The sequence below is a fragment of the Falco punctatus genome, assembly GCF_963210335.1.
Source record: "Falco punctatus genome assembly, chromosome: 4".
Classification (NCBI taxonomy): Eukaryota; Metazoa; Chordata; class Aves; order Falconiformes; family Falconidae; genus Falco; species Falco punctatus.
Genome location: NC_137583.1, coordinates 58191179 through 58218435, shown reverse-complemented (window position 1 = coordinate 58218435; position 27257 = coordinate 58191179). Strand labels below are relative to the sequence as shown.

Genomic DNA, 27257 nt, shown 5'->3' with positions numbered 1-27257 from the left:
CTTGTCAAGAAAGAGAGAAGAGGAAAATTGTGATTACAATAGATAAACTAGAATTCTGTTAGTGCCTCTAAATCGGTATGGCTCTCTCCAAACTTAAGTGGTGATTCTAGACGCTAGCAAATGATTCTTTAGGGTTGGTTATCCAGGACTTTTCAGGAAATAAGGTCACATAAGCCATGAGGACCTAAAAATGTATAGACAAGAGCAGAATCACTAAGAGTTAGGGGGGAATTCCTACATTATAACGTAGCTATTTGTAACTGGATATTTAGTATTTGCAACTTTGTTTTGGAGGATCTTCAGTTGGCAAAACAAAAGATGTTTGCTGCTTCATTCAAGCAGGTGATCTCAAAGGTCTTTTCCGACCTAAACAATTTTATGAGTCCATGATTCTATGATTATAAGCTATATTTATAACTGAATGAATATACATATGAATGAATTACATACATCTCTACCCCTTTTGTATGTTCCTGTGATGGACAAAAGAGTGTATAATTTTGTACCATTAATAGAAAATAACAATGGTTTTGTTAGGTACCTAATTTTAATGTCTACATATTTTTGAGATCTATTACTTACAGAAGTTTTGGTTGTTTTGTCGATTAGATAAGGGAGGACAGAGAAATGAAGAAATGGGGGCAAAATCCTTTTGAACAGATTGATGTTGGTTATAACAAGATTTGAAGCACCTCATTATGTAAAAATTTGTTCTAAAACAAACAATCCTAGTGGTGTTTTTATAGCCTTTGTTGCCAGAAGAAATAAGGTAAAAAATTCAGCTTTCATTGTAATGAAAGCTTCCTGCCCTTGTGGTCAGAGGAATAAAGCCTTGAAGATCTGACACATACATAAAATGATGGCTCATCCTACAAGAGTCAGATTAAAATATAATTAAAAAAGGAGACAAAATGAAGTATCTTCTAGTGGTTTTTAATAAAGCCATTCTTCTGATTTCACAGAATCCAGTTCCCGTTTTTGTTAGTGCTCAGCCTGGTAATACTGAGCATAAGTCCCAAATATGTCTTCTGGCACTGTACCAATTTGAGTTAAACCACAATATATTACCCATTCTCCTAAATGCAAGCTTCTGCGGTACCATATTATGGAACCAAGTTATCTGAGACTAAAAGTAATACCAAATGTGATTGTAGGTTGGCTGGAACTTATGGTGTCTCTCTCGTCTTGCCATGTTTCACCACTTGGAAAATTCGAAAATATATTGTTTAATTATTTGTCTCCTTGGCTCAGCGTTCCCTCGTTAGTTTTCTGGTTTGGTGCAATTCTTTGTGTGTTCACTAGGTGGGTCCCCACAACAGTACACTTGGTAAGCAGTTTGTGGGTATGAACACATTTAGGTACATCTAGCTCCCGGTTTTATTACCACTTTCTTTGGCAGAAGTTAACTGCACCACATGTTTCGATGTGCAATTTAATGATTAAAAAAACTTACTACAGTGTTGGGAAGTTGTCATAAAGGAACTGAACTTGGGAATTTTCCTAGGACTATTACCTACCTATTTCAAGTGGAGGTTAAAGCAAATGTGTTCTTCTTCTAGCCAGTCATGTACAGCCATATTAAGTTTTGCAGTTATTTTATTTTTCAAAGGGTGATGCAAAACTGGTTGGTTTGCAACATTACATGTATTCTTCCTTTCCAAAATCAAAAGTTAGTAATTTTTAATGCTTCGGAGCTTTCCATACAAGTCAAAAGAAAACAATAACAACTCCCCACCCCACCCACCCCCCAAATAATCTTTTTCCATATGTTAGGTATTTACAGACTACAGAAGGAAATAAAGGCTTTTTAGCTAAAATCTTCAGAAAGTTTCTTTCCAAGTACAAGTGTCTTATATGTGTACTTATATTAAAAAAGATTTACCCCCTAAACCTGACCAGAATGAAATCCAAACACAACTGCAGTTCTCTCTATCCCATAATGTCCTGTAGAGAAGATTAAGGAAAAGGAAGTCAGAGATTAGCAGTATTTTTAATGTCCTATTAGAAGGCCAGTCTAACCCAACAGTGGGTAGCATAGAAGCTAGACATATGTAGGCTCTTGAACCCTTTGTGATGTTCTCCCTGCCTGAGTATGTATATGATTCTTGCCTGGTACAACACTCATCTGTGACATCAACCTGGGAGAAAACTGCAAGTCAGGAACAGGGCAGCATTTCAGTCTGCTAATTTTTGTAGTTAGAACTATAGGTCTTTTAAAATTATGGTGCTCTGAATAAGGAGGCATGTAGCTTCTTTACTGTATCGGGTTGTGTCTTCTACCCTGCAAAGAAAGGATCAGTTAACCTGCAGGGAGCTCTATTCTATCACATTTAGGCTGTTTTGGACATTCAGGCTTGTATGCTTAAAGCTAGCTGTCTTAATAGTGTAGTCTGTAGCATTAATTTAATTTTAGAATGGATAACTTTTACCTCTTAGGGGCTTATCTAAAGATATCTTTTCAATGGCCACTTCTCATATCTTGGCACCTACAAAAAGAAAATCAAAACAGCCAATTTCTGTTATTGTGAGGTTTGGTTTTATTTTTTCTTCTTTTGTTCCCCCTCTTATCCAGGCTCATTAAGTGAATCTATTTCATCTACTTATTTGACATGGTAAAACAATTCAAGTGGCAGTCTAACAAGAAGTGTAAATTGTGATTGATCTAAAGGGTTTGTTTCATGTGCTTAATGTTTAGAGGGAAAGAAAGGTTTAGAAAAATCTTGCGTTACATATTACAAAGATAAGCTGAAAATTAAAATTTTCTTGCTCAGTAAGCAACTGACATTAAGTAAAACTGATAATCATCAAATATATTTAAACTCAGAAAATGTTGGTCTGTCAAATAATTAATGCAAGACAAGAGAAAGGCTGTCACAGTACACAGAGACATGGTGGTACTTAATGTCAGAGATCTGGCTCAAAATTCATCTTCAAGAGTGGCTATAACATCTGATTCCCTGGTTTTAGCAAGTAGGTAGATAGATTTTTCTGTGTTTTATCCAAACGAGTTTTAATTATCTCCTTGTCTTCATTTTGACGGCAAGAATCCCATCTTGGGGAAAAAATAGCTTCTATCTTGTTTTAGTTTACTTGTATCTCTAAGTGATGGTTATGAGTTGCAATAGTTATCTCTTCATTATCGAGGTAGTATCAGTTACAATCTTCATTCTTCAGCTCTGGGCCAAATGTACATTTAGGCTGAGTGCAAATGCTCTAAGAATCCAGGGAAACGAAGAATGGTGAGAAATTCCAATAAAATCTTGATTCACATTTGGAAAGTTCTTGTGTGTCTGAGCCTGGAGACTTGATTTGGGCAGGGGGATCTCATGCTCTCCTGGATTAGAGTCACCCTTCTGCATCCCTAGGCAATTACACAAAGTGTAGTGGGAGTGCTTGTCATTTCTACTTCCAGAGTTACAAAGCACGAAGCCAGACATACTGTATGAGGTTGGTCTGCTCACACTTGTCTGGCACCATCATTTCCTCTGGGAAAATGGCAAAAGCAAATAGCAACTTGCCTGTTTGCATGTAGGCGTGATCCTCCTGAGAACATATAATTTGGCACCATGCGCAAGTGAAGTTCAAACATCCTCAAGCTATGAGTTGTTGACAACATCTCTCGGAATAGACATAAACTACATAAAGCAGTTTTGGTGCTGCCTTATCTCAACATTACCTTCAAAACCTGTAGTGGTTCCTGAGTCACTGGGTCACCCTGGTTGGGGAAATAGGCTTACGGCAAAGGGTGTTAACCTCTTAACCTTTGCATCAGCCCCCTTGTCTAGAGGCCAAGGGTAACCACACTTAGCAGCCTCATCAGGCCTCTGGGAGATGCAAAACACACTTCAGTTTCTGTGTGCATTGATTAATGCTTGTGTACTGCTGCCCCACAGTGGCTGTGTGTTTACAAAGTATATAATCCTCACAATAAAGACAATGGTGAACGTTTCAAATAGCACTTTCTCAGTCAGATCAATTAGCTGTGCAAAATGGACATTGCATTTAGAATGGTTCCCTGTTTACTACCGAGAATTTGAATGCAATTAAGCATAGCTGGTGGTGTCATATCTATACCGCTAGTGACGAACCTGGCCCTTCTTTATAGGAGGTAGTATAGAAGTGCCAAGTATCACTACTGTAATGAAACCAGAGGGAGGTAAATACACCATATAAATATTCCAAGGCCTCTTGAGACTGAGAGTCAGCAAGCAAACCTTGGCTACAACACAGACAATTTGAGAGTTGTTAATAAAGAGGATTAAAATGGTAGGCATCCTCTGGGCTATAGCAGGATTTAACAAATGCCTGCAAATGCGATGTTCAATAGAACTCCAAGGTAAAGCTCCACTGTAACTTGGAGTCTGCACAGAGGAAAAAGAGAAAGCACTCCAGGATCATGTTACTCATCTGATTGCAAAGGGCTCTGTTTTCAGCGCTGCCCCCCAGGGCTTTACCTGATCTCTCCAAATAGATGTCTGCCCTTCCCACCCTGCAATCATTCATACATAAACAACTCTAAATACTTTTTTGACTGTTCTGCCAGTTTCAGCTCTTCTTGCTTATTCAGTGCCTGCTTTTCTGCCAAAACAACAAACTGAGCTCGTGTGGGTTGTGGTTGGGGGCAGAGGCAGGCAACAGCGGTTTGCTAATTTCCTTTGTTTTTCACGTTTTGCTTTGGCCTTTCCTTGGGTAAAATCCAAGGGATGGGTCATTGCTGGTTCCATCATGATGCAGAAGGAACAGACATCACTTTTCAAACAATGACAGCTTTATGAAGCTCAACAATCTCAGCCAAAGTCTTGATGCTATCATCAGACATGTCTTTCTTCCCAGTCCCTGCAGGTGACTGCAGCTGGCAGCAGATCTTTTGACAGTCAGATTCTGTATGTTATCTCTGTTGGACCAAGCCTTTAAATAATTGGACAGGAAGATCTGGGAAACAGATATGCTATTTCAAGGCATAAATAACATCGTGCTGAGTGCTGCAGAAAGCCTTTATTTAATTTAGTTCTATTTGGTTCAAATGTGGTCATCTGTTTTGGCTTCCAACCAGGATTTCTGTAGATGTATGCTCAGTTTCTTCTTAGACCACCAACCGTCAGATACAAATCACTCTCACTGTGCCTCCATTCCTCAGCTCTTCAGTGATGTTCTTGACTTACAGGAAAGGGAGATAAAGATTGATGGGAAGTAAGTTTATGAGATTTTCTGATTTTCTAGTAATACAGTTCCATATAAATAATAGAAACACAGGACTGAAATGGCAAGAGTAGTCGCTACTAACAGCAGAGAAATGTGCAGAGTGTTGCTGGTACACTGCCATCAGATCACATCATATAACAGTGAAATCAATCCCTGTGAAGAAAGCCAGACCCCAGACCATGCAAAGTAAAAACTATTTAAGCTGTCAGAGTTAAAAGTATAACTTAAGTTTTGGATACTCTGGCAAAGTCACCATCACCATGATGGTGACTTAAACTCGATACAAGGAAGAAGATTTTCACAAGGGTGGTGAAACACTGGAACAGTTTGCCCAGAGAGATGGTAGATGCCCCATCCCTGGAAACATTCAAGGTCAGCTTGGACAGGGCTCTGAGCCACCTGATCTAGTTGAAGATGTCCCTGCTTATCACAAGTGGGGTTCAACTAGATGACTTTTAAAGGTCCCTTCTAACCCAAACCATTCTGTGATTCTGTGGTTTAAAGAAATTTAATTCTTCAATTTGCTTATTGCCACTTGTGATGATTACTCAGAGCTTCATTTTAGGTCACAGAGTATTTTTGGTGGTGATCAACTTCACATTTTAATCTGCAGGTATTAGCCCAAGGCTATTTCTTGGCTTCCAGCACACCGAAAGTATTTAGCTAAACAAAACCAAAAAATGAACCTTGACAAACTACATGCACATTCCCGTTTGCCTTTTTCTTATTCCCCCACTGTTTTTCAAAAAGCGGCAATTTCAGCTACCTTGCCTTTTCGGAATGAAATCTGGGAGGTGATTTCATTTTTGCTGTATAAAGAGGAACAGCACAATCCTAGCAGTGACAGCATCCTGCCAGCTGGTGCTGCCACCAGCATATTGGCAATAGCCATTGGTCTGAGGACTAGCAGTTCCCTAACAGCTATGGATCAGAGACAGCAAAGAAGCATCAGATGGTTTGACCTTTATGGCATTTTAGGATATTTGCTTGCTTCCCAGAAGTCTGGGAGGTTCTGGATTCCTTGGCATTTCGTTGAGCCAGGGAGATAGATTAACTGAAGGACTGTTACTGTTTTGTCTTGGGTGAGGCCTTCTGGGCAGCCAGCTGTTTTATTTTGTGTATTGCACAAAAGTTTCCTTTAAATCTGTGTGTTCTAGGCATGAGGGATTGGAAGTGAGACGGTAAGCTGCAGGATATTTTTTTCCTTTACACAACAGTCTTCACAAGCCAACATTGTTGGCAAAAGCAGGCCTTAGAGTAATGGTAATACACATTGCCCTGTCACACAGTTTAAGCCAGAAGTGTCCAGTCCAATATGGTGCTTGGTTTTAAAATTATGTAGCTGCTTGACTCTAGCTGATACAGGTTGCTTTTGGAGCACTAAAATGCTGAACAGTTCTGAAAGTCAGGATCTAAAGGTCTAATGTTATAGCTGGACTACAGCTACCACACTTTTGTACACAGTGAGCTCCACTGACTTCAGTGGGTTTCTCTATAGACAAAAGTGTTCATCTGGAATTAAATGCTTCTCTGTTTGCAGATGCAGATCACTGGGGTCCTACACACTGTCCAGGACACAGCCTGAACAAAACCAGGAGAAACTTTAAGGTCAGTGATATTTGTGTAAACCACACAATATTTCTTAGATCATCCTTTTATAATGAAATAATATTGTAACAGTTCTCACTCTCTTCCACATTTGAAAGCAGAAAAATTACTGTGTGCTTTCTGCAGTATATCCCTTCCTGCCAAAGCTGACTCAAAACAGAAGGAAAAGACAGCTTTGCTTTTCCAGCTATGGCTTTTTAAAACATTTTTGTCTGATTCTGTTAGGCTCCCAGAGAATGTTTCATGGATATGTAGCATATTATGGTATTACTGCAGTGTATCTGTGTTAAACCTTTTATCATTCTACAGCCCTTTGAAACAGGGAAAATGTGTAAGTCCTGGGTTACAAATGAGAAAACAGTAGCACAGAACTTAACTCCCCTAAGATTTCTCTTGGGCAAAATTCCCACATGGGAGGAGTTTGTTGCCTTCTTTGTTCTTGCCTCAGAACACTAATGTCCATGATGGTGAATGAACCATGTGGGATCAGGTCCATGCTGGGGACAGGGCATAAGGAGATATAACCTAACCTGCTGTAGCTCCCACTTACTTCAATAAAAAACTGTGAGCACACACTACTCTCAAAAGGCAGGTCTTAAATGATTTGGCAGTAGACATCCTCTAACTGCTTGTAAGAAAACTGCCAGTTCTTTTGCTAGTTCGATTTCTTCCTGACTGGAAGATGGAGAATGTGGTACAATAGCAGCTATATCACCCAATTCAAGGTACCAAGGAAGGCATTTGTGTCTGTATTGACCTGCATTTGCTTTCTTATGCAAACAATAATGAACAAAAAATATAAATGATAAGCATATTAATAAGTTAATTATTAACTTACTTAACAATGTTGGCCTTCAGATTGCCATTAGGAGGCATTTAAGGTAATACAGAGGTCTCAGAATTCTTATTCCAGGTTCCTTGCACACCTGTCTGTACTGATGGAATTCTTGAAGTTTTCCTCACAGCTGTTAAGAGATAGAAACTGTGCTCTTTAATAGCATGTAGGCATGCTTTGTGTGGCCAGGTTAAGGTTCATACTGCTAAAAGAAACTTCGGTATCTCAGGTTTCCGGGTTTATATATAGATTTTTTCTGATGCAACAAAATGAAAAACAAACCCATAAAGCACGTGAACCCATCCCAAACTGCAGATGAACATTCTTTAAACCCCAAGACACTATAAACAGAAAAGTCTTTGCTGCATTCAGGCTTCTGTCCTAGATTTACCCAGACAGTTTCAAACTCTTTTTGGTTTCCCTGTCGAGTTTCTGGACCTAATTAGATCCATCTGCACCTCACTAATGTATTACATGAGACATATAACAGAGAATCTCATCAGCGTAAGTTGAGATGTAATTTAGATTGCTAGCTTAAAAAATACCATTGTAGTGGTGACCCTAAATCCCCAACCCCTCCATTACTTTGCTGCTTGCCAAGGAGACTTGGACTAAAACTCGCTTAAGCAAGTGTTGGTTTTTACCCCAGAAACTTCTGCTGTCTCCCTGTTGCTCAGACCATGCAGCTCAGTGGTAGATCTCCCTTGTGATTTGTGGGAGTTCCACAAGTGATGTGTGGTAAGTATTCCAGGAGCTTACCACCACCCAGTAATAGACTCGTGATAGTGAAAGGAGTGCTGTGTTCGTATGTCAGATGTGTAGAATCTGCTTTACCACTAGAGATTTAGCAATAAATGAATACTTAAGAACACAAGATTTTCAATAATGGAAAAAATTACAAAAAGATACAAGATGGGTCACTAAGATTATGTTTGGCAATAAAGCCCTTTCATAGCACCTCCAACACCTCATCCAGAAAGAGGCTAATGGACTGATTAGTTTCTGCTGTCTATATCAGACTTGGTTCACCTAGAAAACTTTGGAGCTACATCTTTCATGTTCTGGTGATAAATGGGTTACTCAGTCTCCTGAAACAGCTGTTCCAGCCTAAAGCACGCTGTCTTGTCACTTACTGGTAACACTTCCCCTTCTTATCTCTCATGATAGGACACTCAGAGTCAAGTTAATGAAGGAGACAGGTCATTTCTGTACACTAGTCTCTTCAAAGTGCCTAATTAATTTTTCTGTTGTACACTTTGATTAGAACACATTCCTGGCTTCAGTTTTGAATTACTTTTGGTTTGTGTGTGTGTTCCTTTACAGGTCCTGACAGACAGGGTGCTAAATTTTGCAAATCATAATTTATAAATTTATAACATGCAATTCATAAATAATAAATAATTATTATAATTCCATTTGAAAATGCAGCTGAAATTAGCTCATTTTTAGCAATTTAAATGGAATACTTGAAGATAAATGGATGGCAAAACTGGGAATTGGCATTTCTAGAAAGATAGTTTCAGGAACTCTTAGTTACAAGAGCCCTTTTCCTACTGAGACCCTCACACCTCTGCTTAGCAAAAAAGATGGAGAGTGTAGCCACTAGACACATTGAATGTACCACTCGAGTTCTTTGGGTTTGTGTGCAGGGTTGTGTGTAGGAGTGAACTGTCCTTATACCTTTACACTTCTGGTGTAATCTTTTTCAGATGTTTTTACCTCTGTAAGACTTTGAACTTGGTACAGAATAAATGTGGCGTCAGCACAGCATGATGATGTGTAATATAGTCCTCCTTGCATTAAAACTGCCCAAATCTGACACAACAGTACAAAGTTCAGGCGGTTTGTTGAAGGGTGAACTGGACTGTTCTGATACAATTTTCTTTATCTTATCAAAAGTCCCCCAATGAGCCAGATGAGTCCAGGCTACTTCTTGGTCTCTGATTCCTTGGCTCAGTCTTTGTCTTCAGGCTGCATGAGTCAGTTTGCTATTGTCTGGCTACCATTCTCTAATTTTCTGCCTGTTTTTCATCTGATCATTTTTATCTGTGAGTGTATATTAGGAATATTTTGGTTCACAAAACTCTGACTTGCCTTAATTCATCTCAGAATAAAACAATTCTCTCTCACATTTTCCTAGTTCTGTCTCTGAACGTAGCCACAAAAATTTTGATGTGTGTACTTTGCCCAGCCATTTCAGGTTCCCTGCCACCTCATTTCCTATGCACAAAATCAGATTAAACTTGTTTGCTGTTTCCCCACTTAACCATTTCTACATTCTCAAAATTATGATTATATATTATATAGCAATTGCATCTTCACAGAGATAGTCACAGCTGTGGTAGGCACCAGTAGTTTGAAAAAGTGGGCTGTATATTTGGCCCACTATGTTTATTACATCTCTCTGACCTGAGAATTGTCAGAATCACAGTTTAAGACTGTTATGGACAGTTCATCCAGACTTGAGTGAAGCTGGTGAGTTCATATCAAATGCCAGCCTTAAGACTGCTACAAAATGAAAATAATTTTCATATGTTTAGGTCCAGCTGTATTTCTCATTATATGTGGCTAGCAGCACATTTTCCTGAAAGGCCTCCGATGAACTTTCTTTCCAGCTGACCTTATAATCTTGCAATATGTGTCTGAAAAATCAATTAAAAAAGAACTGAAATACACTTCTATTATATATTAACATGTGTCCTTGTAGAGAAAGGCCATGATCTGGGTGTGCAAAAGCTAATAATTGACCAGCTTGTGGTGCCATAATATTTGTTCTATTTATTTTCTTTGAAGAAAGCATGCGTACACTTTGGAGGGACATAAAAAAAAAAGCTGCAGGATACTCATACCAAGTTTAAATAGGCACATTTTAAAATGTTGAGCAATGGTTATCAATGTTTATCACCAAGGGCTCCAAAACATTGCTGTCTAACAAAAAAGAAAACGGAGATTTTATCGGTTAATGATAATGCAAGAAAAATAGGTTTACTTTGGCTCATTGCGAGACTACAAAAAAATCTGAAGATCTGATGTGATAAAGGCACATGAAAAGACTGGTTTGTGGTTTTGTGTTACTCACAAGAGAAAAGTTCAGCATTTGCTTTTAGGAAGTTTCTGGGGGCTCCATGTGCTACTCAGCATTTACAAACTGTGTCTGCAAACCACTATAAAACTGAACTTAACCATGACATTTGACTTGGAGGAGAAGGTCTCAGTGACCTGAAGTGTTTTGGGGGGCACAAAGAGGACAATGCATTCCTGTGTCAATAGTAGCTGCAGAGGGCATGTAGTCTGGGACTCTCATGTCCAGTGGCAGCTGAGAACTGATTTGGCCTCCACCCTTATTTGCCTTCCTTAACTTGCGTGCTTTTTTTTGTTGTTGTTGTCCTATTCACTGATTGTACTCCTTTACCTCCAAATAGAATTGCCTTGTGCTCTGGAAGTATTTAATTTCCACAGATTTCATACCACAAGACTACCTCTTCCCTAAAATACTCTGAGCTATTACAAAAAGTTTTACTTTAATTACAGTAATCTTTACCAGGCTAATTGGTATTTGGTTGAGAAGTCATTTTGAGTTGCTACTCTCATGGTGATACCATACCTTCTTTGGCTTCATGGTGCTTCCAGGACATGCCAGGACCTCTGAGAGAGTCTCAGTGTTCAGAACTATCTTGCAGTCTGTAGGACTATGGTAAAATGAGTCACTCTTATCCTTTCCCAGTGAATTTTGGGGAAACTCACCTTTCCCTCTGCACAGGCACATATATTCTGGGAAAACTAAGGGGACCTGGAGCTTTTGAGTAGTTAAATTCTATCTACATTATTGTTAAGGGAATAATGGTCTATCACTCAAATAAGTAAATTCTTTGATTTCCACTTATAACTCAAAGTGAACTTGATAGATGAGCTAATTTGTAGTGCTTTCAGTTTTGGCTTTTAAGCTTGAGAGCACCAAGGTTTTAGGGTTACATTTTTTTTTTCTCTAAATATGAGGTAAGCTGGGAGCTATATTTGAAAAATATGGTAGGGCAGACTCAGTTGTGGTATCCAGCCATGAATCTGACACTAATCTTTTCATTGTCACACCTTGTTGGGCCTAATTCTGGGATTAGTGTTTACATTCTGTGTGGGAACATATTCCAATCACCTTTTATTACCCATATTATGTTGTATATAATCCCTTTTATTAATATATTGCTGTTTGGGATTTTTTTGCCCATGTTTCTCATTAAAAATCCATTCCAGAACTTGCTTGCTGTTATATATAAGAAACTTATGCTAATTCCTTGACTAAATGTATACATGCCAGGTTTTTTTACATTTTTTCTTGTATCAACTTTAGATTTCAGCTTAACTGATTTGAGCTGGAGCTGAGAACACTCTCACAGTCACGCTGATGGGTTTTGAAAGTGTATAGATCTGTAATTCCAGTGCTCTCCAGTTTTCTTCAAGGAGAAAGTACATGTTACCTCCTGCCCAGCGATGCTTTGATACCAAGAGCTCTTTTATTTGCTTAGAGCAATTCTTCAGTGGTTTTGGCTTTTGTGACTTGAAGTATCTGGTCTCTCATAGTAGATATTTAAGAGAAAACCAGCATACACTACCCAGGATCAACTTTGCTAGTAATTGCTTACTCAGAGGATAAATAATGAGGCAGCTTTACTATGAAAAGAATTAAAAAGAGACATATTTTTTTACAGATAAGAAAATAGTATCCTTCACTCAACATTACCATTGAAGCAGTAATATTTTTTTTATTAAATGATAAATATTTGCATTAACTTTGATATATCTTGTTTGGGTATTGGGATTTCCTCAGCTTCTCTTTTAGTGTTAATGAGCAGAAAGTACCAAAAATGTTTTTCCTGAAGTTGCCCTAATTTTGTGGGATATTTGTGTTCTGATAAGACTAAGCCTTTTGCTAAGGGATTACTGTCAGATTCTGAAGACATGAATGGGAAAAGTTGTCCCTTCATCTCCAAAGAGTTTAAAATTAAATGTCTGAGTTTCCACTCCCAGGAGTCAAGTCTTGCTGCTGAGTTGAATGATAGCGAACCTTAGGGATTTGAAGAGTAGTGTAATTGTTAATCCAAATACCAAAAAGTAAATTGTGAATATCAATTGCCTATGAGTGGCATCTGAACAACAAATCTGAAAAAATCAAACACATTGTACTAAGTACTTTGCATTTTATTTTTGCAGTGAGATAAGATTTGTTTAGTATGGATCCTAAAGTCTTGATAAAAACAAAACTTCTGTTATGATATGATTGCAGGATTTGCCCCAACTTCAGTAATTAGTGGCCTGCTTCCAGAAGAAACTATCAACACTTTTTTCCTCACTAGAAAATACAGTTACCTTGGGGCCAATTTTTATGGAATGCTTGAGACCAGTTTAAGATATATATGCCATATATGCTCATATGTTTATGCTTGCATATTATCAATTCTGTATCTTTACTTTGGCATTTAATATAAAATTAGACCTGTTTATGGTGATTTTTGTATATTGATGGTACTTCTGTATTCTTAATTATACATTATTTAATTACTCTTGTAGTATATGCCAGTCAAAATAGAGATGTCTTACATTTCTGATTTGGAGTTTAACAGGCAAAAATGCTTGTCATTATAATCTCCTATATATTAAATGTAAGTTCATATATTCATAATTCTGATAATTCTGAATAACTATTAATTCTATTATCAGTTCAGACAATAGAATAATGCTCATTAGAGCTTACTACTCTGCAATAAAAAAAATTTCTTCTATATGATTAACCTCATGCCATCACTAGAGTGTTGATGGGCAGGAAGAAATTTGGCTGGAGTATGACTGCTCTCACCTTCCTTTCACCCAGGCTGTTGTGGTCCTATAACGGCTTGCCAGGACAAACTGGAGTGGAGCACTGAGACTCTTGGGATGCCTCATCTCATGATCATCTCTCAGTGGAAATGGTTCTTATGTAGACCAGAGTAATGCTCGGGAATAATGAACATATGGCAGGCTGGATCAATGGGCTGAGGCCAGTTGTATGAAGGTCAACAAGGCTCAGTGCCGGGTCCTGCACTTGGCTCACAACAACCTCACACAGCATTACAGGCTTGGGGAAGGGTGGCTGGAAAGCTGCCTGGTGGAAAAGGACCTGGAGGTGTTGGTCAACAGTCAGCTGAACATGAGCCAGCAGTGTGCCCAGGTGGCCAAAAAGGCCAAGAGCATCCTGGCCTGTATCTGAAATAGTGTGGCCAGCAGGACAAGGGAACTGATCATCCCCCTGTTACCCACCGCTGGTGAGGCCACACCTCAGATCCTGTGTCCAGATTTGGGCCCCTCGCTACAAGAAAGACACTGAGGTGCTGGAGCATGTCCAGAGAAGGGTCTATAGAACAAGCCTTATGAGGAGCACCAAGGGAACTGGGGTTCTTTAGTCTGGAAAGGAGCAGGCTCAGGGGAGACCTTATTTCTCTCTGCAACTACCTGAAAGGAGGTCTCTTTTCCCAGGTAACAAGTGATAGGATGAGAGGAAACAGCTTCAAGTTGCACCAGGGGAGGTTTATATTGGACACTGGGGAAAATTTCTTCACTAAAAGGATGGTCAGGCATTGGAAGAGGCTGCCCAGGGAGGCAATGGAATCACCATCCCTGAAAGTGTTCAAAAAATGTGTAGATGTGGTGCTTAGGGACATGGTTTAGCAGTGGACTTGGCACTGCTGGGTTAATGGTTGGACTTGATGATCTTAAAGGTCTTTTCCAACCTAAAATGATTCTATGAATCTGTTTTAGTGAGCTTAGAGAGTCTCCCATGTTTCCCATCCGCATTTTTAGGAATACCAGAAAATAGAAGAAAATGAATTTATATTTAAAAAGAAGACCATAAGTTCCAGGTTACACATTTCCTGCTATCTAGGAAGCTTGCAGAACGATGTGGAAGTTGTCTGCATCTCACCTGATACAGGACTTTATAATCTTGTTTCATTCTTCCTCTGGCTATTCATTCTCCTCCAATATGTAGGTTCCTCTCCTACAAGTGTTTCCTGATTTTAGTCTTCTGTCATACAGCAGTACCACTTTTTCACACTAGGAGCTGTGCTTTGTTGCAGGATTTTGGTAGGTCATGATATTAAGCATTGCCAGATCTAGGTGCTCTGTGAATAGGGAAGGGCACTGGAAGAGGAGGAGACATGGCCCTTTGCTTGGCCTCAGTCCAATTCTGTCACCCCATGCAAGTGTCCTGGTGCTAAGGGGATGGTACAGTCTTTTCAGCTGTTTAATTTTCTACCAGTTCTCCCGCTAAATAAACACCTGATGATCTTTGTCTCTAAATTATGGTTCAAGCACATGCCCCCTTGTCAGGTTTGCTCTTAGTCTGTGGTTGGGGATCTCTCAGGGCTGGCATCAGGGCATTTTAGGATTTCATTATTACTCTTTACATGCTATTTTTCAGTTTTTTTACTAAGAAGCCTCCTTTCAGTCTGGTTGGCAGCTGTCTGTCACATATTCCAGCTGGGAAAGATTTCTGCATTGAATCTTAGCCAGTTTTCTCCCCAGCACCTGACCCTGTCTCTCACCCTTGCAAGTGTGACTTTCTTGGTCTGTGGAAGTGAATACGACCTTGACATCTGTTCTTTCCAAGCAGATCTTTTGTATCCCATCTCTTCACGAATCCTGCAGGCAATTGCACTGTATCAATACTTCCTATTGTCTTCCACACTTCCCCAGCACTTTGTGTGAGTTTCTGACCCTATCCTCGTTCACTAAAACAAGAGATACTCCTGCTGCTTGCTTCTGTTTGTTTGACTCTGTAAGCTGATTGCTGAATAAGGAGTAAACAGCACAAATGAGGAAGTCAATTTGACTTAAAGTAACATTAATTCAAGGCTGTTGTTCTCTGTGCTCTCCTCACAATGAAGTTACACTGAATCACACTAACTAGCATCTGTGGGGAGCTCTTTGGATTCAGTGTGGGGAGCACTTCTAGGGTCATCTCTGGACATTAGTTACTTCTAAAACTCTTTTGATAAGATTTTAGACCTTAAGAATCATCTTAAGAAAATGATAGTTATTTTGAGATACTTCAAAACAAAAGTTCTTCCTGATGTGAAATTATATTACTGCAAGTCTTCCCTTACTGTCATTTTCACCACTTTCTAACACTGTTGGAGAGATTTAAAGCTATTCTCTTGGCTTTAGAATCTCAGACTGAGTTGAAAAATGAAATGTGTTAAATCTGCGCTTGCTACATTATAAAAACATACTTATTTTGGAATTCCATCGTTGCTAGGGTAACACACAATCTGTAGCCTTTAACTGGATATATCCATCACCATTCATGTGTCAGAATGATTTGCTAATGATTATGACCCTTGGTGCCTTCATCATTATACACCTCACCGCAATGTGAAGAGCATTCCTCCTTGTATCACTCATTTTCTGCTGAAAACAGTAGTACTATAGTAGGACATCGTGTTTGTCTCTTCCTATGGAAGTGGTCTGCTGACAGGCCTGGAAAAGACTGAGGAGCAACTTCAGTTTTGTCTGCAGAGAGCCCAGGTGTGCACAGAAGCCAGGATCTAACATTGCCATCCTCTTGGCACAGGTCTAGTGTGCAGACCTCAGATGGCTTTCTTGCCCTGAGACCAGCTGGTACAGCATGGCTTGTAGTAAAACTCTTATCTCTGAGACAGAGCAGCCGTGTTCAAGCTTCCTACTGGGAATGATCCATGACCAGTGTTAATTCCTGAACCATGCCTTGGCAGTGTATTGGAGAGTTGTAGTTAGCTTGAGCCAAAACTCTGCAGAGACTGTGAACAATTTAAAGCAATATAGACAGTCACAGGACAGTGCTCAGGCCCATGTGCTGATGCTGTTTGGTTTGCGAGTGCAGATGAAAGCATTGTTTCTGAGCAACCTTTCCAACATGTCACCGTTTCTTCTGGGGAGATGGCGTCTTGGATCTGCATCAATGCACACTTCACACCTGCTCACCATGCATCCCTGCACTCATCATACATGGAGATGCATAAAACCAGTTTCTGCAGCACTTGAATTAGACATAATAGCTAGCTGCAGATTAAATAATGTATTGGGATTGTTGCAAGCAAGACTAATTTGGAGAGACTGTGCTCTTACTACAAGATAAATACAATTTATTTGTGAAAACAAGGAGAAATTGCCATTCACCTCTCATGCTTTTCTGATGTTTGGATCTTGTTGCACACATGTTGTGATATCCACAGGTCCTGCCAAGCGAAGTCTCAGCATGTATTCTGATCATCTGGAAGCCATTGTACAGATGAGGTTTTGTATCATTGTGCAGTTTCTTCCTTTTTTATTCCCTCTTGTGTCTCATCCATAAATGATTGCCTTCTCATTGGTTCTTCACACACAGTGTGATTTCTGGTGCTCTTTTGTTATTAGTTAATACCATGTCAGCAAACATGTTTGAATTATTTTATTCAGGAAATAGACTTGGGAAGTGTGATTTTGCTTTCCCTAAGCCTCGCCACTGGCCTTGGGTGGAGGTCAAGGGGAGGAACACTGCTACAGGTATATTCTGGGACATCTTGCCACCAATACTTTGCAGCATAATAAATTTGAAGATAAACATGCAAAAATTATTTTCTTTGAGATCTTACAGATCCTGGAATTGACTGCTTATGATTGCTTTTGGAAACCTCACCTCTCTCTACATCTGGACCACCAAGCAGTAACAGGCTGATGTTTTGGGGCAGTCTTACCCACTTTGCTCCAGAAGGAAAGCATTGTTACTGCCTACTGTACTGTCTGAGGCCCAACACACTCTATGCCAAGGAAGAAATTCTTAGATTACCGCACAGAGAAGGCTCACAGAAAGTGCATTTGTAATTCTTCAGCTCTCTGAATTCTTCCCAGTTCGCTGGGAAGAACATGGAAGTATTTTCAGATTTTTACTGCTGAAAACACTTTTTGTTCTTGTGCCCACACATATCTGATAGAACTATGCCTCTGTTTCCTTTAGATGCCTTTTTAGCTAATGTACCGCATTACACATACTGTTAGAAAAGAAAATTAAAAGCAGACTCCTCTTCAAACCTATTTGTACTTCTCTGCATTAATTTGCAGGACTGACAAAAATCGCACTGTATGGATATTTTCCACTGGTTTTGTATATAATCTGCTATATTAAATTTTGATTGAGGTTATCTGTCCAATTTGTAGGCCCATGTATGCAAATCAAAAGCACTAAGTATTGTGTCTGGCTAACAGCCAGAAAGTCTGAATCACAATCAGTAGAAAACACAAAAGAAATTTCCCAGTATCAGTAAGGAGGAAATCAGATGCATTACAGGGCTTTGTCCATTTCTTCTGTGATTCTTCAGTATTAAGAAAACTTGAGGCTGAACAGCATCATTCCAGTTCATGGAAATTTTTTTGTATGTAGAAACCAATATAAAAAAAATAGATATTATTTATCTCAGAAGGTACTTTGATCATTGGAAGGCTCTCCTGGCTTTCAGAACCAACAGAGGCTGTGTGAACCTTGAAAAATCAGCTTCAAGGTCTTTTATCAAGCTGTAATGGTTCAAAAAATAAAATGTGTTTTTCATGTTCATACCTAATCGGGTCTCCCAGACACTTACTTTCTATGCAGAGATGACACTGAGAGTATTATTCTTATTTTATGCTTACACTATAGTGATGCAAATGAGGATCTGAATTTACCTGTCAGATAGTCTACAGTACAGTCCTGGCACTAATGTGAACTATGCAATGGGGTTCAGGTCACATCATCGTGCCACCCATCTGATTTACTTTGGTTGTATCTATTCTTGTGGTGTCAGTACTACAGAGTACATGGACATCTGTGGGAGGACTGTGGCTGTGGAGCTATGAAGACAGGAGACAGTGACGCAAGCACTACAGCTGGCAAAACAGGGAGCCTCCTGCCAGTTCTTGCACCAGTGCCCATGTCAACTATGGCTCTCTATGTACCAAATTAATCCATCGTATGGGCCTACTAATTTCAAATGAAGGCTTCTGAAATTTTTTGATACGCAGGATTAATTGTCAAGCTGCAGAAGATCCGCAACCGAGACCCTTTTAGTAAAGAAAATTCAAAAACCTGCCCCTGCCTTTGGCTGTTTGGAGAGAAATTAGCAATCACATTAAATTAGAGAAACAGCCTAGGAAGTTCCTGTTAAACTGCTTCTCTCTCACTTCCTCTCCTCTGTGTTATGGTCCAGATGAGAAGATATCTTGCTGACTCAGTGGATGAATCAGTTCAGTGGCTCTGGAGTGACCAGCACACCAGCAGAAATTGTGTGAGCAAGAGGGAGAGAGCTGTAGAGCAGAATGGCTCAACTAGAGCAAGCAGCTTTAAAACAGCACCATGTGCGGCTGGCTACAGTAACCACTTGTGTACCAGAAGGCATCTAACAGCCTGGAGAGAAAGTACCGGCACCTGACCACACAACCTCTCTCCTTCAGCATTAAAAGTTTATCAGTCTTTGCTGCTGTTATGTTCCTAGGAACCTTCTGGGGACCAGAAGTTCCTTTCTCATTAACCACATTATCCCACCTTACTTCAGCCAGTTAGGTTTGCTTGGCAGGCTTGCAATTTCTTCTGTAAGTTTCCCCATGGAAGACCATCTCTTTTTATTTGCAGTTTTGCTGCAAACAATGCAATTTAACTGCAGATCTTCATGTTGCTTATATTCTACTTGACTTGAAACTGTTCCCTGCGCTTTGCCGATTGTCAGCATGTAGCAGGTGAGAGTGTATCAGCAGACAGATGTAGGGGTGCGTGTCCTCTCTGGACTCTGCAATAAAGGCTTGTGCAGGGATTACTGCATTCCTATACTGCATCATGTTAATTACATAGTGCTGTTGATTAAGTTAAGGAGCCCTATGCAGCAGGGTTAAATTCAGCCTAATAAATGTGTTAAACAGAAACCAAACAATTGACTTCATGCATGCTCAAGAAACTGAGTGGCAAAGTGGGGAACAGAGAGAGATGGAGAAAAAATGGAAGGATGAGAACAAGAGGTGGAATATGAAGCAGAGCAGAAAGGGACAGGCAGAAGAGCTGCAGAGACCAACATGGACATAGGTTAGCATAAGAAGAAAATAAAAAGAAAAATAGCTGTGATGAAGCATACTAGGTGTTGGGATATCAGATACCAGTAACAGCCAGACAAGTTCTTGGGCATCCAGATTTCAAAACATACTGATTTTCAAGGATTTGTCTTTAAATCCTGAAAACATTTTAAAAAGGTTTGAGAGTCCCAAGTAAGCATATGTGTATACATGTACATAAGAAATAATGTAGCTGATCTGAGAAATTACACTATTTATCCTGGTATAATATAGGCATTATTTATAGTGGGAAATTTAATCCCCAAAACTGGGACTTCTTGCAGGTTTTTGTGGCTACAAAATACTTATAGATTGCTTGCATGAAAAATCTACATTCAGTGCTCACAGTAACATTAGTATATGTCATCTGAAGAGACAGAACAATAATTATTTTCACAGATAGTTTTTTTCTGGAATAAAATATATGAGTGCTTGGCAATATTACTAACAACAAACTTTAAAGCATTAGCAAAACAGGCTGGTTTTAATAAAGATTTAAAAACTACCAACAACTCATAGAATTCTCCCTGTGCACTACTTTTTTCAGACACACTTTTTCACTTAAATGTAAAGTCTTCAAAAAAATCTATATATATTGCATATGAAATTTAAGCACAAAAGTTAGCTGGTGACATATTATTTTACTTACAGCAGCTACAATCAATACAACCAAGGCTCAAAGCAAAGTTTTATGGCTATTTTATAAACTTAGGAATGTATTCTGGGAATTTATAATGGAAAAATTGACTCAACCTGTATTTAAGGAATAAATAGGGCAAGTCCTATTATGGGGTGTAGTCAAAAATGTCTGTGCTACTTCTGCAGAGTTATAGGTATGGCTTGGTCATAGGGAGAGTCGAGGTGGTATTAGGGAGAGGCAAAATGTGGCTGGTGTGTTTGAGATCTTCCCCCCCACCGCCCCCATGCATGAAACCTTTAAGTACTTAGGGTGATACTCTCCAAAGTATTGTGGTACCCATTTGTCTGTGAAAGGAGTACTTTAGATGCTTAAGTGCCTTTGAAAGCATGGTTGTCAGTAGTCAAATTGACAGGATTTAATGTGGAAAAAATAATTTTCACTCTCATTAAAAGTGTTTACCATGTTGCTTGTTCATAAGGTGGCTGCATTTGTCCCCAAAAGATAATAAAAAATAAGGGTAAAACCGTGATGCCTTACTGTCTAAAATAATTGCTGATTATTATATAGAAGGGTCTTACTGACACTCGATTTTATGGGGAGTCAAGCTCCTGAAGTCTAGCAGCTGTAGGAGGATTTTGGCTTTGGCTTTGGTGTGGATTTTTTTTTTAATGTGTCTCTAATCCTCAGAGCTGCAATGAAAAGTTTAAAAATATGACTGGAGGATCAAAGGTCATATTGGGCATCTTAGAGGATCAAAGGAGAAAATTAAGAATAACCCCACATTGTGCTATTACTGAACTTATAAATATGCTTAAGGCAATATCGTAATGGGAGGGTGGCTGATTCAGGGGGGTCTTTTAAGTTTGGGAGTTTCGTCATACTGCTTCTATCTTAATTCCTGAAACTTATTTTACATGATCCACCATTATTCGTATGAATAATCGACAAGACGAAAAGGAATGAATTTAGATTTTAAACACTAAATGTAGAAAATTAATTATAATATTGTAGGAAACAATCCTGCATGAATAAGAGAATGGATTATATATGGTAGATCTTATTCCACCTCAAATGTTTGTTAATTTAATAAAGAACACCCAGGAGATCTGCTTGCTTATGTTACTTAGTGCTAAAATAGTTCTAAAGAAATTCTACCTTTTTTTTCCCTTATTTTTTAACTTTCAAGACTATACTAGCAATGAAAAATGTCATGACAGTTTTTTGGTAGACACATTTATTAGTAATTTTCTCATTTCTCAATTCCAGGGACCAGTCATTCCCATACCCCTTAGCAGCAGCACTTCATTGGTAGAAGAGCGTATATAAACGCAGGGTGAAAGCAGGTGTTACAGACCCACTCCTCTTTTTTTGGTTTTGGTGTCTTTTTTTGGGAGGATCGCTGGCTGCCCCAAGCACTCTTTACTGTTTGGGGAATTCTGCTTCCTCTGTCCATGTGCCATTAATATCCCTTTCCAATCCGGTGACAATATTGTCAACCCCTGCAGTCTCGTTTCTGCGTTTGTTTCCTTCCATGATGTCCTGTAGGAACCTATAGGACAGTTATATATATAACATTAAAGCAGAAGGTTCGTGTTTGTATTTGATTCTGTATGGTTTTAGAGAAGTTGCTACAGACTTTATGCCTGAACTTCCTTTGCATCTGTTAAACCCTGAGACTTCCGTAAGAAGGGAAATAGGCCTGAATTCTTGTATTTCTTGGAGAGAGCCATCCCATTCCTATATTTTTTCCAGAAGATAAGATTTTAATGGAAAACACTTCTGCTTCTCCCCTCAATGCTTATAAACCATTGGTTTATAGACTCCTATAAGATTTGTTAGAGGTAATACGGTGGAGGCTCAGCTGTGCATACATGCACAGCTTTGAACCCGGTGAAAATCTGTGTTTAAGTGATGTGATCAAAAGTCTGGGGATGTGATGGCCTTGGTCTGAATGTCAAATTCAGACAGCGTAAGATGGTGCAGAGATTGTCAAGGGAAGAAGAGTCACTTCTAAACCAAAAACCTCCTATTTTGATCCAGAATGTATGTTTGTTATGAAAACCACTTGCTGTTTTAAAGCAAAGGCACCTCTCCCTTTGCTGTCCAAACCTCTCAGCCTTGAAAGCCTGCCGGGCAGCAGGGGTGGCATGGGCATGGCTTTGCTCCCCGCCGCCGGTGCAGCCACGGGTGATGCGGGTTTGAAAGCTCTTCATTTTCTGATCCCCTGTAACGCCGATAGCGCTTGCCCGCGGGGTGTGAGCCGCCTCTCTCACCCGGCTGAATTGCATTCGCGTAAGGCTCTTTGGAGGGAGGGAGCGGAAAAATCACTGTTCAGGGGTGGACTAGGGCCCTCCAGGACTTGGCACAAGTTCCCCGGCAGCCCGGGGAGGGGCAGCCCCGACGGTGCCCGGCGGAGCGAGCCTAGCCGTGCCGCTGGGCCGCTGCCCGTGCCCAGCGCCGTCCCTGGGCCGTTGCCCCTGCCCAGCGCCGTCCCCTGGGCGGCGGGGCCGCTGCAGCCGCCGGGCCGGGCTGCGCAAAGCCGGCTGGCGCGGGGGTGCTGGTGGCCCGGAGCGCGGCGCGGTGGGAAGGGGCTGCCTGCGGGGAAAATAACCCTCCCGTAGGGCACCACCGGGAGAAACCCCGGGGGGAGGGAGGTGAGGAGTCAGCCTGTGAGGTCGGGAGGGACAGGAACGGCGCCGCTTTTGTGCGCCTTTGGTAAGGTGAAGGCCAGCCTTTTCGCCCACCCCCGTGCTCCAGCAGCCGGGGGGATGCGGGCACAGCCCCCGCACCCCCCCCATCGCCCCCCGAAGGGCTCGGCATGGCGGCCCGCACACGCGGAGGGGCGCGGGGGAAGGTTGTGTTGTGCTCGCCTTGCACTTCCTGGCGAGCGGCCGGGGCTCCCGGCGGCGCCCGACACCTCCCCCCGCCCCGGCCGGGCTCGCCGCGGGCTGCGCCGGGCACCGCTCCCCGCCGAGCCCCCCGCGGGGCATCCGCGCTCGCCCCGCCGCCCGGCCGGCCCGGCCCCCCGCCACCCCCGGCCTGCCAGCAGCCTCGCCCCAGCGCCTTCCCCTTTTCGGGATTTCGTGGCGTTTGGGTGTTTTTTCGCGTTGGAGTTGTTTGGGGTTTTTTTTCAGTTTCGGGGAGAGTGCGGCCGGGCTGGGCGAGGGGAAGGAAACTTTCTCACCCCCCCTCCCCAGGATGCTCCGGATATTTTTGAAAGGGCGGAAGAGTGAGAAAGCGAGCAGCGTTTGTAAGGGCATCTCATGCTCTTGAGAAGGTCCTCCCTGACACCTCGCTGCTGGGATTAAAGACTGGAGCTGGAGAAACTCCTCCCCTTCCCTCTGCTTCTCCACTCCCCCCCCCCCCCCCCCCCCCCCCCCCCTTTTCCCAAGACTATTAAAAAAAAAAGAAAAGAAAAAAAGAAAATAAGAAGCCTGGAGTAACTGCGGCCGGTGGGACGGTGGGGAGACGTGGAAGAGGAGCTTCCTTTTCCAGATCCATCGCCCAGCACCACGCCTGAGTGAAGGGATGGGAAGCACTGCCATGGACAAGAAGAAGGATGCCTCCAGCAGCAGCAGCAGCAGCAGCAGTTGCAGCAGCAGCAGCAGCAGCAGGAAAACCTCCAGCCAGAAGAAACTTATGTTGCGAGTGCACATCCCCGTAAGTGGCTCCCTCCTCTTCCTCCGCTTGGGCAGCTGGCGTGGCTTGGGCACTGGGGCATGTTTTTCTCTGACATATAGCGCTGGGAGAGGTGTTTTCTGCCGCTGAGGTCTGAAGTTTGGGGGATGCTGGGCTGGGGGGTGTAGCCGATGCAACAGGCAAGTCCTCTCCATGTGGGGTGGGTTGGAGCATGGGGTCTTCCCCTGGTCTCTGCCCCCCGTGCAGTGCTGGGAGCTCAGGGTGCAGCGACCGTGGCACCGAGGAGCGAGGGTAACTCCAGCTGCACCGCTGCTCCCCTGCCCTGGGCTGTGGGTTTGGTTCAGTATGGCTCATCCAGTTCACACACAGACTTGCAGCGTGGTTTAGTAAAAGGGCTTTTCACCCCCAAAAGCTGGTCTTAGCATCCCCAGGTTTGGCTCTGGGAACTGTCCGTGTCCTGTGACTGAATCAGTGTTTAATCTGACTCTTCCCTCTCTCGAGACTAATCCACATCTGAATTTCCTAGCACCGGGGAGCTCGGGGCTCTCTCAGATTTGGACTCGAGCACTCTGTTTACTGCTGAAAGAGCAGGGACAGTTGTATTGCCTTGGTGGAGCAGACTAGTGAGCTAGGCAGTTTGTTCACGGACTGTTTTGTTTTGTATATTGACATTGTAAAGAAACATGCAAGAAACTACAGTATGTAGATACAGAATAAGCTCAGACCAAAAGTTTCTTTTTATTGCCAGTGAGTACTAAAAGGCTAGCTGGCTCTGTCTTTGGAATTTATATGCCTTTCAAAACTTTGGTTATTGTTTTTGTTTACTATTAGGATGATTTTGTTATCTATGTAACTATTTAGCTTTTTATTCTCAGTCCTGATAAGCTTTTGGGTTTGGTGCTTCTGGCAAGAAATGACAGAGTCCCTGTATCGTTTTCTGTGAAATCTGGTTTTGTTTTTTTATTTTTATTTTTTAATCTCTTTATGTAAGAGTGGGAAACAGTCCTACACATGTCTCTGCCAGCCCAACAGGGAGGAAAAAGATATTTCTGGTTCTAAGTTTTCCTTTTGTTTTAGGGAAGAATAAGAAGTCATAGCAGATTTATTAGGTGTCTTGAGTGTGTGGAATAAAATGGAGGAGAAATACATGGCTCTTCTGCAGATTTTATTTTTCTCTGGAGAGGAATGCAAGCCCAAGAGCCTAAGCCAAACTTCTGGAGCTCTTGTGTGCATTCAGTACTAGGAGAAATGGGTCTTGTTTGTGCTAACATGGGTGTCGCCTACACATTTGTGACTGGAGTTTTTAGGCAATAATCTTTGCCATGTTACCAGTAGTACTTCACAACAGAGATGCAAAATACACCACACCAAAGCACCACTCATCCTGCACACCTTATTCCTTTCCACCCTGTCTGCTGCATTGTCTCTGCCATTTCTTTCCATCGCTCCCCTTGCCACCCCCCCCCACCCCCCCCGCCTCTGACTCAGTCTAACCGGGAACTTCAGTGCAGCTGGATCTCCACCTCTGCTCCAAAAAGCTGCATTTTCTGCCTGCTGAAGAGCTGTAGCTGGTTTAGGAGATGCTGCAGTTGCTGCAGGTTTTTACACAATCCATCTGGTGCTTTTGAAATACCTTCTGACCACCAGATAACTCTGACCACACCAGTACTTGCAGCAATTTTGCTCATTTTATGGTTGTAAAGCTAAGGTAGAAAAAACACCTGAGTACCTTGTTTGCACTTAAGCATTATTGACAGAGGAAGGCTAATGCTTTTTCTTAATTGCCTCCCTAAGCCCACAGACAAACTTTCTTCCTAAGTGTTGCCTTAGTTCTGTCTTGGATGGAACATCATTAATAGTGGGCCATATTTTTTCATGTTCATTAATACCTTGGCTTCTTTGCTGTGCAGTTTGTCATCTAGGTAGTGGTCCTTATCCAGATACAAGCCTGTAAATGCCTGATATGGCACTGAAGTTGACATGAGTTGTTCACCCAGCTGGAAGAAATTCAAGATTTATTTGGTAATGAGATAACACCTTCCATCTCTCTCTGTCCCCAAAATATGATTCCCCTGTTCCATTCTGCATCTTTCTAGCATCCCTGACACGGACTATTGGGCCCAGAGTCTTTCAGGTTGTACTGACATTTTCGATGGTTTTCTGTAATCTGGCAGAGTTTAAATATGACCAGCTATAAGAACGAACATTTTTCTCATTCTCCTCATTTGACAGTGCAATCTGCATTTGAAAAGATCCATTTAGACTGTTTTTTTTTCTCTTTCGTAACGTTTTCTTGGCTGTTGTTTTGAAGCATCATTCCTATTATTTCAGTGGCGCCTGTCAGTGTAGCTGTAGTTGTCAAGGGAGCTTTCACCAGACAGTAATTTTTATTTTGTTCATCCTCTTCTTTGTGTTGCTGTGAGATCATGTTTATTGCTGAGACATGTAATTCTTGCTCATTGAGATCTTCAAATTAGGAACAAGAGAAGGACTAAAAAGGTCTAAGTAGGAAGGGAGAGAGGAGTCATTCTGAAAGAGAAAGCAGTGGGACAAAAAGGTACTGTTGCGATGCAGGCTGTTCTAAAATGTATTTATTAGTCATGTAGAAATTCTAACTGAAAAAGTAATGACAAATATTGTGGGGGGAAAAAAAAAAAGAAAGGATAATAATCCAAAATATGCTACAGTTAGGTTAGAGGATTGCAGAATAAGAGGTGTGCCTGAAAAGAAAGTTGTATGCTTTTTTTCCTTCTCCCATAGATTTTTTTCTTTTTTTGGTTTACCTGTGACAGTGGGAAAAAATGGATCAATTGAAGAAAGCTGGTTTTGTGTCTTGCAACACTCCAGGGTATTTCTCAGGTACATCTTTCTCAAGCAAGAACAAGACATGATACAAAAAGCCTGGAAACACTCTGTTTTCACCTTCTTTCTGTGCTCAGTCTCCTTTGGCACAAGTGGGTGGTGCCCAGCCCTTGCTTCTGGGAATAGCGGTAGACCACTAAGTTCCTGCCAGTTGGGTTTCCTAGCTGCTCTCAACTCGGCACTCAGTAGCCAAGAGTAAAGTGGGGGCCACTCTATTCTGTTAGTGTGGCAGGGAAGTATTTGCTAAATTGCTGGACTGATTGGAAAAAGTTTTCGTTTTGTTGTTTTCTTTGTAAATACAGAACCGACTAAACCCTAGTAATTTAGATAGGCTATAATATAATTGCAGGAGCT

At 41.2% G+C, this 27257-nt stretch overlaps 1 protein-coding gene across 2 annotated transcripts in view; it reads left to right on the top strand.

Annotated features, from left to right (window-relative positions):
• Positions 1 to 22672: 22672 nt before the first annotated feature.
• PRKAG2 (protein kinase AMP-activated non-catalytic subunit gamma 2) overlaps positions 22673 to 27257 on the top strand; it is a 223498-nt gene continuing 218913 nt past the window's right edge. The window contains exon 1 of one of the 2 annotated variants that reach the window (XM_080386946.1): positions 22673 to 24062. In XM_080386946.1, the coding sequence (XP_080243072.1) occupies positions 23931 to 24062 (132 nt within the window). In that variant the 5' untranslated portion in view covers positions 22673 to 23930. The remainder of the gene's footprint in view (positions 24063 to 27257) is intronic. The other variant, XM_080386947.1, reaches the window with a different exon arrangement.